General features: G+C 46.5%; 1 protein-coding gene across 1 annotated transcript; it reads right to left on the bottom strand.

The window, feature by feature from the left end:
• Window positions 1-12,496: 12,496 nt before the first annotated feature.
• Window positions 12,497-15,718, bottom strand: GRIFIN (galectin-related inter-fiber protein). The gene is made up of 4 exons (XM_085300125.1): window positions 15,707-15,718; window positions 13,642-13,721; window positions 13,383-13,545; window positions 12,497-12,661 (listed from the first exon to the last, which is right to left on the bottom strand). Exons 1-4 carry the CDS (start codon window positions 15,716-15,718, stop codon window positions 12,497-12,499), a joined length of 420 nt encoding a protein of 139 aa, XP_085156251.1.
• Between the last annotated feature and the right edge of the window lie 130 nt (window positions 15,719-15,848).

Below are 15,848 nucleotides of genomic sequence, written 5' to 3'. Positions count from 1 at the left end.
ACTCACACACACACACCCGCGGCGCTGCTCTCTCGGCTGCCACCCGCGCGGCCCCGGCGCTCAGCGCTGCACACGCACACACACACACACGCACACACACACACACGCACACACACACACGCGCGCGCACACACACGCACACACACACACGCGCGCGCACACACGCGCGCGCACACACACGCGCGCGGCCCCGTTGCCCTCCCAGCGCTGCGCGGAGCCCTGCGTGCGCAGCGCGGTGCACGCACGGCGCCTTTGCAGACCCGTCCTGCACCCCCCAACCCGTCGCACGCCCCCCGGCGCAGACACCCACGTCCTACCTGCAGACCCCTTTACGGTCTCAGCCCCCGCGCGCACACGCACACACGCGCACACACGCGCACACACACACACGCGGAGTACGCAAACATTTCTTTGCACGCACTTTTCTGCAGGTGCCCTGCACTCTTCTCCCTCTCCCCGGAACATGCATGCACAATCTCCCTTTGCACACACACSCTGCACGCCTCCACCCCTGCTCACACCCCTCCCCTTTGCACACCCACACGGATCCCCCTGCACACACCCTCCCTGCACGTGCAAGCACAACCCTCATTTGCAGGCTCTCCCTCCGCGCTCCCACACGCACCGCTGCACGCGCGTTCCCTTTGCACACTCACGCGACCCCCCTTTGCCCGCGCAGCCCCTGCGCAGGGCCTCTTGCCCAGCCTCTGGGAGCGCTGGCCGGGCCGTGCCGTGCCGTGCCGGGCCGTGCCGTGGTGCTGAAGGGACAGCTCCGCCCGCGGCGGGCAGGGACCGGGCGCTCGGCCGGGGCAGGACCGGGGCGGCCATGCCCAGGACCTGCGCGGCTGCCGAGCATCTCTGCAGGCTGGCAGGGGCTACTCCCCTGTCCTCCTTGCGGGRGAGAAGTGAGAGAATCAGAGCTTTGCTATGGCCGCTGGGGACTTCGGGATGGGGTAGTGCCCTGGCGGCACTGTTCCTTCTGCTGGCGGACGTGGCCACAGCTGTGTTGCTGTGCTACGCATGCATGTGCTTTAGTAGACTCTTTCTGATGTTCCCCTCTCGTTCTTGCCTGCAGGTTCCTGGCTGTGACCTGCAAGAGGTCCCCTTCCAATTCCAGCAGTGCACACTCGCAACAGGAGATCGATGGAAGCATTGCTTATAGGCTTGCTGGACTGAAGGTATCTGTGAGCTCCTGGGCAGGATTTATTTGCTTGGCTTGGAGAAGAAAGAGGATCTTTGGCCCTGGGAGGCTGCGATTTCTGAGTCTTTTTCTTTCTTGCTTTCTTTTCTTTTTTCTTTTTAGCCTGATATGCACATAATTAAAAATCATACAGCTCCTCACCTGAACTCTGCTCCACTATCAGGGCTAAAGGAGAAGGCAGTGAATGAGGCCCTCAGGCAGCTGAAGAAATTAAGATGGCCTGGGGATGGGTATGGACTGTCTTGGGTTCAGCTACAACAAAGTGAAGAAATATCCAGGCACTTTAATGCTTACCCATATTGTAACATCTTATCCATCCTCCTTCCTTTGAGCTTTCTATCAGAGTAGAATAAGCAAGTGGTTAACACTGTAACTTGTAGTAGTAGAGACCCACTAGAGCAATAAGAACTCCAGAAAGAAACACAGCTTTTTTGTCTTTCCTATTAAACTGAAGGCAAGGAATGGGAAGAATTGATCATGGAAAAAGTTACTTGCAAAGGTTGAAAGGCTTGTTTGGGGAACAAGGTTAGTTTGTTAAATGAAGCTTTTGACCGGAGGTACTCAGATGAAGTCAGTGAATCACAGGGGAAAGTGTTTGACAAGAGGAACTGATACATCTGCCTGAGGTGTTTATTTTTTTATTTTCTTTCTTGGCCTTCTCAGAGAGAAAGCGAAGTAATAAACACAGCCCAGGCAGAGATTGGTTGTCATTGAATGGTGAATGATTTCAGTGGGAAACTCTCCACGCATTTTAGAGTATTTATGAGGAAGAAGAAAGTAAATATTTTTGGGCTGCCTGATGTGAAATGAAGGAATAATCAGCAATGGAGTCACACTTGGGTAGAAAATGTGATCTGGATATAAAGTTCCTCTGCATTAGAATATTAGAATATATTTGCTTTAAGCATGTGACTGCTTATTCCCATATTGTTTTATATATGTGTATTTATAGATCTTCAGAGACAAACAACTTCAACAAACTAATTATAGTGTGTTGCCCCGAGCACAAGGTGCCTATTATTTGATGCAGTGAAATGTGTGAATACTCTCATGGATACCTAAAGTCTGGTGCAGTTTCACAGCTGGGTCAAAGCTGGCAACTGGAAATCTGCAAGCAACCAGGCCCTTGCCAAACATTGCCCAAGCTCACTAAAGCAGCCCTGTCATTACAAACAAAAAAACAACAGAATGAGGGTGTTTAAGTTAACAATTTTAGTAGAGTATTAACTGAATGCAAGAGAAGAGRGTGAAGAAATATGAAGGGGCCCTTTAAGCCTATTTTACCCAGGTAGTTACTTTCCGAATGTCCAGGCTAATAAATACAGTTACATGTTTTCCATTGGACTCTATTTGTAAATTGCATAATTTACTGCTAAGAAACCTTTAAAGTTTAAAATACAGATTAGATTACTAAGGTGATCAGTGGTTTGATGTAATTAGGATACTGACAGTAAATCAGCTCTGGTGTCCGTTGACACAACTCATGAATGCCAAGTCATCTGTTGACAACAGATCAGGAGACTGTATCATACGCTGTGTACACGAGAGGACAAGGGTATTGATTATAACAAGTTCAAAGTCACCAAATATCTCAAGATGTGGAATCTTCAACAAAAAGAAAATGCCATGCACAGAAATCTCTTTTCACATTGGTTTCCCTCTTACAGAAAAGGTTTGAAGCGAAAGCTAAATAAAGCCTACCAGAGCCAGGAACCCAGTCTTCCCCAGCAAGGGTAAAGGGCTGGATTCTGATGGTGCAGCAGTGCATGCAGAAATAACCCCCTGCTCCCACCGGAGTTACCGCTGTGAAGAACTGACCTGAGAGGAGAACTGAATCAGCCGGTCTGGGGCTTTGCCAGGATCTCAGAAAAACTGACAGCATCTCCCAAGCCTCTCTGCCCAAACCTGCTCTGCCTACTTTGCATCAGAGTCCCAAGGCAGGGTGAATTTAGCATCGCTTGCTCAGCACAACGTCCCTGCTGCCACTGCACTGCGGGGGTGTCCCAGGGCCAGCGCCAGAGCTGGAGGTCATGCAGCCAAAATGATCTGCTCTGACTGTCCCAGGCAGTGAGGAGTCCCTAGAATTGGTGCAAGCTCAAGGAAATCCTAAGGCTTCGCTAGTTTGTGCTGGTGACCAGACTGACTGACTGTGAGTGTGGAAGTGGAGCAGTTCTTTGAGTTGTGCACCCAGTTACAGTTGGTCGTGTACCTTCCCCACTTAAACCTTCCTCTTTGCTCACTCCGAGGGGGACAGCTGGCAGCTGAGCTTCCAGAGGCGTATTCCCCTTGCCAGTGCCTGCCCCAGGAGAGAAGCTGTCCTCWACCCCTTACAGGGTGGCATCTGACCAAACAGCACCTTGCTTTTGCAGTATCTTTCTTAGCTTCATTCTGTTGCATTTCCTGAAGGCCCTGATGTGTCTCAGCTGCCACTGTTTGACCTGATGCCCTGCTTTGGGGCAGTGGGATCAGAGGATATACCTACTTCCCCCCCCTCCCACGCTTGCCCAGCAGATAGATAGGATGGGATTTGGAAGGCTCCTCAAGCTCTTGGATCTGCCCCTGTGCTACATAGGCTCCTTCTCCCCTCTCTCCCAGGGACCCTGCTACTGCTGCCACCTGGACAGGCCTTCTGTGTGTGTTTTTTTTAACATTTCATATATACAGAAGTAATGCTGAAACGTGCCTCTCTTGGTTGCTCTTGCCATCAGGAGGGAGCTATGTGTTTGCAATTTGCTAATTTGTATTAGCCAAGAAATGTGTCGGTTCTCTCTGGGAAATTTCCTTTCAAATCTGTAACTCAGCAACAAAAGCCCAAAGTTCATCGGTGCCGGCCATTTCGGGGACCCTCCGAGCCCAGTTTGCTGCTCCCTCTGCCGGTCCCTGCGAGGAGGTCCTGTGGCAGCGCTGCTCCGGCACCATGGTTGCAGCGGGGACGCGAAGCTATTTCTGGCACTGTGGCCTCGGCATAGCTCCGGAGTGGCGCTCACTGATGTCAGTGCATTGACGTGCGTGTGAATCCGGGATGAGATAAGAGGCCAGTCTTGTATACAGCCAAAGACAATGCACAAAAGAAGCCAAGTGTACTTCTGACTCTTTGAAAATAAAATCACAAAACAAACAGAAGACAGCTGGGAATTGATGTTTGTTGCTTGTAATTACTCTTAGAAGAGCAAAACCCTTTCTTTTCCCACTATTCTTCTCTCTCCATCAAAGAACAAAACATTTAAAATATTTCAAGTGTCCTTTTGAGGATTTTAAATAGAGTCTGTGTGCATATTTTTATGCCTGAGAATATTCACTGCTGTTTGTTTTCATAAACAGATAAGTGCCAACTTCTTTGTCATCTATCCTTGTTATTGGAAGCTTTGTAGATGGAGTGCTCTGGAAGCATAGTGGCTGAAATAAAAAGATTATTTTTTACAGAAGAATTTGTCTGATTGCTGACTCAAGAACGATGATACACCATTTTGGCATTAGCGTGATTGAAAATCTGTCTCTCGAATATCTTTTCTCTTGGATTGTGCAGAAGTGCAGGCAAGCAGTAACCTGGGGAAATCCAGAGGAATATAGGACTAAGTGGACTGAATTTACCCCTGAAAGGACCCTGTTTGAAAATGGAACCACCAAGTAAATTCAATCCTGTCTCATCCAAAGGAAAGTCACAGAGTGGAGATGGACTGCACAACAAAATAGTTTTTAGTAGAAATCAGTGTTGTAGATCCCTAACTCATAGCCCAAATGTACAGACAAGATTTTGAGGTGATATTGAGTTCCTGCTAAGTACAAACATCTTTTTCACTAAATCTGTCCTATCAAAAAGACCATTTTGTMTTATAATCTGAAGGGATTTTCAATGAGGGCCAGTCTTTTCTTGTCATGGGCCACATAGCTGCCTTCAAAAGGAAGGGGAACTTGGTGAAAAGCTCCTGCTCTAACACCCTGTCTCTGTGACTCAGCTTTTCAGCTGGAGGGGCTTGTGTTCGAGGAAGAGGTGCACTCAGGAGGAAACAGGGATTTGGCAATATTTAAACTCTATTTCCTAAAAAAAAAAAAAAAAGGGGGGGATTTCAAGCCTTTGAGAAATTAACACAGGCTAGAACTTAGCAATTGCCCTGAAAACTTATCTCTGAGAGTGACAGGTGAAAGATCAGGCACATCCCCAGGGGGAGGTAGCTTGCGTGCTAAGCAGCCACCTGAAACCCTGCCTGCAGCTGGCCCTTCTCCCCCCGATCTGCCATCCAGGATCAGTTGAAGCAGTGGTGGGATTTTCTCTTTGTTTGTGTCCTGTRTGGCCAATTCTTTCTCTTAGTCAATACAGGAACCATCAACCCCGTGGAGAAATAATTAAAGCCAGCCTGCAAGTCAAGCCCAAGCAACCAGACTTGGCTATTTGCAGGAACCTGATGGCCTGAGCAGGTCTACAGGTCTCCAGTTTCATCCTGCTGTAATCCTAGTGATCCAGGCAGTTTCTCACTGGTGCTGCCAAAAAGAGAGGCAGATAAAACAGTGTCAGAGTAGTGGCTGCTGAGGCAGTCCTYCATCCTGACACCTGAATTTGCTGTAGATTTGCATGATAATCCTGCTGCCATGGCACTCTATATCCAGGTGCAACAGGCAGTAAAGAGCTCTTTACATAACAAAGCTGTTTCAGTTCCACCAGCTGATTGCCATCTGGGGGAAGTCGCTGACAAAGGCTTTAAATTTGCCACTGTTTGCTTCTTCCCAGCTGTAGCTGCTTGCAGAAGCTGAGGGGAAGTGTAGAGAGGCAGGAAGGAAAGGTTCTGAGAAAAATGCTGCTAGAACCTMAATATGTTATCATCAGGGAGGAGATTTGGAGAGCAGAGAGATTTTAGAGAATACAACAGGATAGAGCAAGTTTGTCTTTCTGAGCAAGATGATTTGCTCTCAGCCTAGATGATCCTTTGGAGGTAGCTGTTGCTGACTGGGGTCAGGTTGCAATAAGAATTAGAACTCGAGCGTTTTATATATAAAAAAAAAAGTGCTTGGCAATCAAATGCTGTGTGTTTAAAAATAAGCCTTGTTTAGTCTGTGTTCCTAATCAGAAGACCCTTAGGATTTTTGCTGTGTGGACTCAAAAGGGAGATTGCTTAGGTGGAAGGGCAAGATGTGACTGTGAATCTGAATGCTCTACAGCAGCCTGCTCTAATGTTTTGATAAAAAAAAAAATCTGAGAGGTTTTATTTATTTTGGGAACCCTTTTAAARGGAGTCTTCACAACTGGAGTCATAGAAAATCAGGTAGGTAGGGACTCTGAGAGGCTGCTAAACTCTGTCAGGATCAGTTACAAACTTCTTCCTTCTAGGAATACTGTATAACCTCTCTTTGTTCAGTGACTCATCTGGAAAGACTCGGGCAATTTGCTGTAAGTACAATCAGTGCTCTCTCATCACCACTGACCATGTCAGTCTTTCTGGTTCCAGTGCATGTTCACAGCGCAGCTTCAAGAAATGAAGTGTGACAATAGCTAGAGCTTAGCACAAAGGCTGAGGTTAGAAGTTGAAATAACTGCGCTTTAGTTTTGCTCCCAGCTTTCAAAACCAGCAGGCTCTTGATGCAATACATCACACAGCAATTGCTAAACCCTTGCTTTGGGCAGGTCATGYATCAAGGAAGGGAAAGAAAATGAATTGGTGTTTTTGGCTCTTTGACCATTGCTTGGGCTGGAGCATGAAACAAGGAAGCTAAAAGAAATACTAATTACTAGCTGAGTGTACAGCAGAGATGACTATTAACAGGTGATTTGCAATGGAGCCTGATAGCTCATTAAGTTTATTTGGCAACATCTGACAACAAAAAGGCCCAGGTGAACCAACTTATAAGACATGAGCTACAAGATAAGAACGCTAGACTGGAAGCAAGAATATCTAGTCACTCTTTCAGGCCTTGCTTCTATAYTTTCCTGTGATGCATGGCAAACCACAGCTCTGTTTTCTCCTTTCTGTCCTCCTTTCCGTCAAGTGCTTTGGTTTCCYCACTTTTTCAAGAGTATTATGATGCTTCCTTCCCTTCATAGCTTATCTAGATCTGAATGGATGCAAAATGCTATATAAGACCCAGACAGTCCTTATGACTGTGTGTCATGGGGCAGAGAAAGAGTCCTGGTCTCGATAGGCTATTAGCTTATGCTCTAGTAGTCAGAAATTTGATTAGMTTTATTTAGCTTGAAGAAATAATGTGATAGACTGTGTCCAGCTGTTGTGGCAAGAARGTCATGAACAGACTGCAGAATCAAGGTCAACGAACTTGGATCTTGTCATGCTAATTCCTGACATCCTTTCCTTGGGCAGTGGTGATACACAACTGTCAGGAAAAGGGGTACCAATTCCTTAATTTCTGTATCAGATCCTTTCTTTCAGAAAATCATCCCTATTCAGGCTACATTTAATCTCTGCAGCTGGTATTTGCCACTGTGCTTGAAAGATCAGAGCTGAGATGTACCTTCCCATCTGAGCTGACTCTGGACAGAGAGCCCAGCTCTGAGTTAAAACAGCTTTGTAAAGCTGTCTGTAAATGCAATGAAAGAAATACACCTCTTTCCATCAGAGACTCTTTTCCAGCTGCAAACCGGGTCTGGCCTCAGAACTGCTTCTCCCCACTGCTCCCAGCAGGAGCTGTGAATTGCTTCTCCTTCCACCCTGTTTTCTCACATACCCTTCGGAAAAATGCTGAACGCTCCTCCGTCATGTTCTGCAATCCTGTTGGCGAACACTGACTCCTGAGGAGTTTAAGGAGTTTGGCAGCCCACATATTAAATAAGCATCCCCCTAGATAAGGGCTCAGAAGTGTTTGGRCTGAGTGGAAGGAAGCTCGTAGCTATTAAAATCTGCTCTTCCCAGCAGCTATTTGTGTGACAATGTGTTGGGGAAAACCAAGGCCTTTGTGGAGGTGGGAAAGCAGAGATGCTGYAGAGCAAGGATCAGCAACATGCAGACTACATCACAGCACGTGGTTACTGAAGATCAGTGAAGAGGTGAGGAGCTCTGCACTTCTGCTGGGTGGAGACAAAAAAAGACAATTAAAATGAGAGGAGAAAGGGAATGATTAGATAGTAATATCTCTTGCCATCATCCTGCTTTTCTTAGCCACATCTGCTCTCAGAACTGTACTCTAACTATGTATGTGTAGCTAAACCACCACCATTGAAGGTATCTTTTTTTATCTTTTTTTTTTCAGAAATGGCCATCTCTCTTTTCTCTTTCTTTTTTTTCTTTTTCTTTTTCTTTTTTTCTTTTTTTAAAAAAGTATAGATTCAGAAAATGAGTATGAGGCRGAGGAAACCTGTATAACTTTCTCCCTTTCTCATACTTGCCTAGAAGTCTTTTCCATTGCATTGGCAATGAGTCCTTGCTCCTCTTCACATTGCCTTTCCTATCTCAGGGTGGGACTCAGCGTCCGATATTCAAGTGTCCCTTGCTAAGACTGGCAGGGAGAACGTCACTCATTCAGATGTCTCCAGGCTGCTGCTCTGCAGATTTAACAGTCACTGATGTGGTAAGCAAATCACTTTTGCTTACCAATCTGTGAGGAAATTGCCAGTGCTTGTTACCGGGCGCATGTGATGATTGTCAGGAGTGTCAGTGGCACCGAGGGATGCTCTCCTGGAGCGCTGCAGCACTGTGAGAGGGCCAGAGGCCACCTTGGCCCTGGGAGTCTTGGCAGAGATCAAGCACGAGGGATTATAAGCCTGCTTTCCTCTCACTGATGGGGGCAAGCCAGTGTGTTTCACTTCACTCTGCAGCTCCTGTCCAAATGAGGAAAATCAATTCACAAGAGTGAAGACTTCTTCGTAGCATTAGCCAAAAGCAGACCTTGCTTTATTTAGTGACTTTTCCAACCACCCTGAGAGTTATCCCAGTTTCTGATCCTCCTCTGGCAGGAGGAAGATAGGCAYTGTTTGGGCTCCCAGATGCCACATCTGGGTTTCTCTAGAAGTGGTGAGGAGCACTTGGAACAGTCCCAGARCCGCCAGGTTGAAGGAGAGCAGGAAGGAGGAAGGACTACTCAGCCCCAGGACTGTAGACAGTGTAGTCCTGCAAAGGTGCCGTTTTGTCCAGAAGAAAAAGGGAATAGCCCTTGGGAGCAGCCCCATGCAATGACAGGTCTCTTCTTGCCTCTTTCTCCCTGCTTTGCCTCATAAGGTTCATATCTCTGAGGTGTCCCTCTCCAGTTTGTGTAAACAGTAAGGGCAGCAATGCCTGTTTTATAGGCTGGTCCTATCAAGGACAGTCTCGATAGCCTCATCCAGTAATTGCTCTCTCTGGAAGCTGTTTAGCCTGGCTCCTGTGCTGTTGCTCAGCTGTTCCACTGCAAAAATATAAATTTGGCCTCTAGGTTAGGAAATGAAACTTCAGACCCTTCCAGGGCTGCAAGCCCCTGGCTGGCTCTGCTCCTTCTCCTTCAGAAAGTCTTGAACTCTTTAAAAATACTCTGGGGCTAGTTCTTCTCTATCGGTTCCCTTCCTAGTTTCAGGACCCAGGTCACTAATACGAAAGCACAAAACTTGGGAAAAGAGGATTGATTTGTTCTTTCCTGTAGCCTGAATACCAGTATGTGGTGCCTTTGAGCCATCACCGATGTGCCAACCCACCTCTTCAGCTCCGGAGAATATAATTGACCATCATGATTGTATGGCTTCACTTTTCTCTGGGGCGGGTGAGGGTGACTAACTTGGAGGGCATCTCCTATTCCCCTCTGAAGACCCCTCCACTGCTTGGCTTGGAGTTTCCAGCCACAGGAGCAAGCGGTGGAAATGCTGGCCCGAACGGCAGCTCTGTGGATGTGTCAGGAGCAATTGGGTTCTCTCTCTGTGCAGATGGTAATTGAGTGAGATCAGCCTCCGGCACAAGCTGYGGTGAATATGTTCGGGAGTCGTGGCATAATCTTTGCTGCTGCTTGATTTCTTGTGGCATCTCTTTATTTGTACTTGAAATATTTTTGCCTCGTTTGTCTCAGGTCCTTTGTACTCAGTTCTGGAGTAAATGAAATTGTGGCATATTTCTGCATTCGTGGTTATAGAYGGAGTCTACTGCTGTGTGAGTATAAAGTACTAGCCTTATAAATCATTTTATCACTTTTTCTCTGAAAAAAAAATCTCTATTAAACCCCAAACAAGCACTAATTAAAAGAGCAGTTTCTTTCAAATATAGTTCAACATTATCAAATATATGACACAGATAACAGRTTTTGTCTGTTTATGCCTGTTTTCCTGAAGTGATGGCTAGAGCAGACAGTGGAGTTTGTTGAACGCCTGAGTTAGGTTATGGCAACTGAAATTTGAGCCAGGCTCTGAGTGACCCTTTCATCCCAGCGATGAAAGATTTATTCCAGGCCATAGGAAGTCCCAGATTGAGCAGACATGGAAGTCAGTCCTCTGAGAGCCCCTGACTGGGGTTACGCTGAGGTCTTCCCCATGCAGTCACACAGATCAGAGATGAGCACTAAGACTTGGAAGAAGGACAGAAGTGGAGACTGAGTCACCAGCAATGGTAATCTCGCCTGTCAGACCTTCCTAACTTGAACCAAGATAGTGACCATTTCCAAAGCATATTTTCTGTTCTTTTTGGATGAAAACAGTACCATTTGGGACCATTTTATGTTCCCATCACACTCTTCACCATGAGAATGGGATGCCTTCCAGTTAGTGTTCTTAATGATCTGGAAAAATATTATAAGCTTTTTAACAGACTCATAAATGTCAACTCTGTGGCATCCTGCGTTATCGTTGGCTAAGTGGTCACCTCTTCCTCATAGGTCCTTGAGACTATAAATAGAGGGAAGACTTGAGAATGGCCAATTTAAGGACTGAGGAAAGGCCAGAGCAAAGCTGTGACCTTTTGCTGAGCAGTTGCAATTTCAGGGATCACACTCAATAGCAAAGATGTGTCAAGGCTGGCTGCTTACCAAGTAACTTATCCTTGATGGAAACAGCTGGTGACACATGATTGTCTTTCCCTATTGCTTTCCATTAGGAATATGGTCCATCTTATGTCTAAGGATCAAATGAATAACTTGGGGGCAGCTGTAATTGTATTCTTGGAGCAAGATCCTATTCAGATTTAATAGTGTGACATTACGCTTCTTTTGATGTCTGTAATTAACAGAAAGTAAATATAATGTCTTTTTGCCTCCTGTGGCCTGGTCAAGGAAATAGAAACATGTCACATTTAAGGAAGATGGTAGAAAAGAGAGGAGAGAACAGGATGCAAGTGATAAGTGGACTGCTTTAAAAGAGGACTAAAAGGGAGGGGGAAAAAATAGAGCAGAGAGAAATTATAGACTATCTACAGGAAAAATGGCACTTTGTTCATTCTGAACATCACTATCGTAATTTCTAGACCGTGATCTCTTAAGATCCTTTCAATTAGACTCCACCTGTATTTCCAGTGCATGGTCCAGCAGTCATGTGTTCCTTTAAGCTTTACTCATTTTTTTTGACCCACTCTTGAAGTCTGTCTAATCTGCCTGGAGTTGGCAGGACCGAAGCTGAGCAAATATCTCTCAGTTGCTAAAAAGAATCTTTTGAAAATATCTTGCAGTTTGAATTTTATGACCCTGATCTACATTTAAAGGATCTTCATTTCACATTAGCCCTTAAAGCGAAAAGGCAGTGAGGAAAACAAGCAAACCCTGGACTTTGTCCTCCTGTCTCCAGTTGCCAAGTCTTGCTCGTATCACACACCTGGAGAATCGCAGGAAAAGACTAACTCAGTCRAGCTGCTCAGTGAATGAAGTTTCAGCAGGGATTTTCTTGTTTGATTTTATTGGCAAACATTTTTACTGAGCTCCCCAAATGAAACATCCCTTTCTGTCAGTAACGTCCACACCCACTACGTTCATCACCATCTGGCCAGCTGAGGACCAGCACTAACGCTTACCCTACTGTTGGGCAAATACAATTCCTAGGATAACATTCAGGAGTTGGACTATTCAAGGCAGACTTCTACATGCAATGGCGATCAGTTAGGCTGCTCAACAGCAAGGATGATTTGTAGTAGGCCTTCCCACAAATCTTGTTGTGCAGCCTAGGATATAGGAACAGAAGGTCTTTGGTGATCTGGACTACYGCTAGCTATTAAGCTTTATGGCTGATGCTGCCTTAGTATTGTGGTGTGTGATGGGAATGACACTCATGTCCACTATGAGGATGCTGTGCTTGGTATAGCCATCCCTCTACTGYAGAGGGCATGTGATGGGTGGGGAAGGAGGAGAGGTGGTCCCCAGCTGGATCAGGAGCTTAAGGGTGAGAGGGCTGTAAGACTGTACCAACTCCGGTTTCTAAAAAATGCCTCTTTTGGTGATTTCCACTGAAGAAATGGCAATATCATTCAGAATCTGCAGTTTGGTGATGGATGAAAGATTCTTCTGCCGATGCTTGTACTGCAAGATTTTGTTTTCATCGATGAAAATATGGAAATAGTCCTGGTCAGAGTAGATCTCAACCTGAAAGAGAGACTGTGTTACAGTTACCAGGTGGAAGCCTACACTTTCACTGGACCATGCTGTATTGTATTTCAAATACTTGTATTTCAACGAGCTCTCAGATCTCAGGTTTGGGCAAGCACATCTACAGCCAACTTTAAATCCTGCTAGAATAGACACATGCACTGGTCACCTTTCTGGGCAAAATGAAGGTATAATTCGGTTCTTTGCTTAGTGCTAGAGAAACCGGTGCAAAGCCTAGACTGAAAACAAATGCAGGAGCTCTGTATGTCTGCACTGGAATTGTGCRGAAACCATCTACAAAACAGGGACAAAAGAAATGCTGATGGGAATCTTCTCAGACAGCCAGAGAGGAGAGGTTACAGGATATGGTGCTGGCTGGAAAGGCAGGGTTAGACCTGTGAGGAGGACCATGATTTTGGCAGGGTGACTTTTGCCTGTTCTGAGAGCACAAGTTTATACCCATCTGCACCCCTGCTAATTTGGGCTCAGGKAATGTAGTGGGATGGGGAAGGGAGGGACTACAGCTCTTTTCTCCAGGAAATGGCCCTTCGTGCTAATGATGTCAGTTCTGCCTTAGAAACCTGTAGAGATATTTCTGAATTACTGCCATGTAACTGAGAGCAGATCTGGGCATCCAGGAAAGCACTGAGCCCAAAGAGRGGCAGAGTCACCTCTGTCCTACCATACCAGAGGAGACCTGTAGGGTCCACCACGTTACCTGGAATGACTCTTTTGCCTCAAAGGGGAAGGTGTTATTAACTTCTTCCTTCCCCCAGTGGTTGGCTAGGAAGGAGTTGCAGACAATTCTGGAGCTGGCAAAGCRAGGGTTAAAGTGGAAAGCGATTTGATCTCCAGGATCACAGAGGAAATTAATTTCAAACCTAAAATGGAGAGAGAAATAAATGATTCAGACCCATGGAGCTGGCCTGTGTGAGATGTCCTGTTGCCCTGAGAAGAGCTGTGGAGAGCACCCTTACATGCTTGTGCTGGAACTCGTTTCGCCTTTGACGATGACACTCCAGCCAGGACACATCCCCTCTGGGTACAGTGCCTCGAACTGCCAAGAAAGAGTGGGTGAGTGAAACACAGCTGGAGAGGTGCCTGGCTCCATTCTCCATCCCACCAAGCCCTCGCATGTCTTCATCCTCACATCACCTCTCAGTCGTCTTTCTCATCCTCTCTTTATCTCCCCCCTTCCTGCTTCCCGTACAGACACACACATGCTCTGTGCCTGCCTCTTTATCACTCCAAAAGAAACAAAACTCGGTGGTTTTGATTTTTTTCCTCTTTCTCAGGATTTTTTTTCCCTCTTTGATTCCACCCAGCTCTTCATAAAAGACCTTGGTGGCAGCAAATTCCACCTCATCAACTGAATGTAGAAGAATCCTTCATTTTGTATCAACTTAGAGAGAAATGTCAGGGATCTTATTAAAAAGGAACCTGAATACATTCACTGTTRGCAGGACACAAGTTCTGTTCCCTCTTCCCACTTGAACAGTATAAAATCTTAAGAGACCTAAGAAGAGAACTGTGATGCTTTGAAGAAGGGTTTGGAAGGCAAATTAGACGAATGAATGGATGTGGCATCCAGCATGTCCTCGCCCCCAAGTTACACAGATGACTCTTCCCAAGAGTTCTTTGCCTGATCCTTCATTCCACTCTCTCCCTCAATCTCCAAGGTTAAACTTGCATAAAATGAGTTGGAAAATGTTCCTTTTTGAATAATTCATAATCTTATTTAATAAGTCATTTTTATAAGAAGTGCTTGCCATTTCACCCCACCTTTTTTAGCACTCTAACAATCTGATTCCCTTCCTCTYGTTAATGAGATCATATTTCTTCACAGGCACCAAGGGCTTGTCAGCCAAAGGCTCCCCAACCCCACATCATGCAAAGCTGCCACTGAAACGCAGCCAGCTCAGATGAGGGCAACAGTTCATAGCTCTTGCAAGCAAGGGGCAAACAATTCCAGCTACAACAAGCTGAGTACAAGCAGACCTGGTCTTAGGAGCCCAAGACAAGCAGCTAAAACAGAGGTTCACCCCATCAGATTCTCGCTATCTTCACCATATGGTGCTCTATTTAGCTTCCTATTGGGAATTAGGATAAAGAGTTGAAATCAGAGATTTTTCTGGAGTGGTTCTTCTACCCAGATACTAGGGGCTAGAGCTTGCTTTCCCCACTGCTAGCATCTTCTCTTCAACACTAGCTTTATCTTCCTCAAATTTTCAGTCTTTTTTATTTGATCTTTGCATTTCTGAGCATCCAGTTCCCTTAAACTTATTCATGCTGGGAAAATCTCTCCAGCCATGGCAKCCCCAGGGCTGGCTCTCCCTCCCAAAAGCTCAGCACTTTAAACTCGCTGGTCTCCTCAGTTTCCAAGGCACCCTTGAGATATGCACATTTTGGGGGCAGGAGCTGAGACACCATTGCTGCAGACCTTGTGGCCTCGTGCCCAGTYCTTTCTGGAGGATGGCCTTAGGAACCCCCAGACGCTCATTTAAAGGCTCTAGCGATAACCTCCTTGTGCCCCTGTGAGACATGCTGGGGTGGCAGAGCTGCCTATAAGGCCGCAAACAGTGAGTGGTGATGTTGACACCTGAGCTAGCTTTACCTACATGCAGAGCAAAACACACCATGCATGCAACAGACTGCAGCAGTTTCAACGCATGAAGGGCAGATGTCTCCGCTGCTGAAGCACYGGCTGCATTTCAGTCTCAGCTGAAACCCTCCCCAGCCAGAAGAGCTACTGTCAGGACAGTGGTGCTACTGCAGATCAGCCCAAGAGTAACTGAGACAAATGTGTCCTGTTGCCTTTTCCTGAAACCCCAAGCACAACAAGAAGGATACAYGCTGGGTTTAAAACAACCTGGACTTTAGCAGAGGCGCAGCACCGTCAGCAGCATCCCCGTGTGCTTTGGGATTTCTGGCTCTGCGCAGGGTTTCTCACCCTTACCTGTGTGCTTTCCTTTATCCATCTCCTGCCCCCAGCCACCACCCGCCAGCCAGACCAGCCTGTGCAGGGTCCTGCCCGTCCCTTACCCGCAATGCCATCTTGGTCTCCTGCCTTTCCACTCTCAGACCGGCAGGACTGTGGGGCAAGGAGGGCTTATATAGGAGTGGCCTGCCAGGAGACCACGTGTGTGGGATTAGCAGAGACGGCAGACTGAAATCTGCTTTTCGG

Source organism: Rhea americana, unplaced genomic scaffold (assembly GCF_003343005.1).
Source record: "Rhea americana isolate MKP2758 unplaced genomic scaffold, rheAme1 scaffold_10, whole genome shotgun sequence".
Lineage (NCBI taxonomy): Eukaryota > Metazoa > Chordata > Aves > Rheiformes > Rheidae > Rhea > Rhea americana.
The sequence above is the reverse complement of the archived record's forward strand: the minus strand, read 5'-3'. Positions and strand labels throughout refer to the sequence as shown.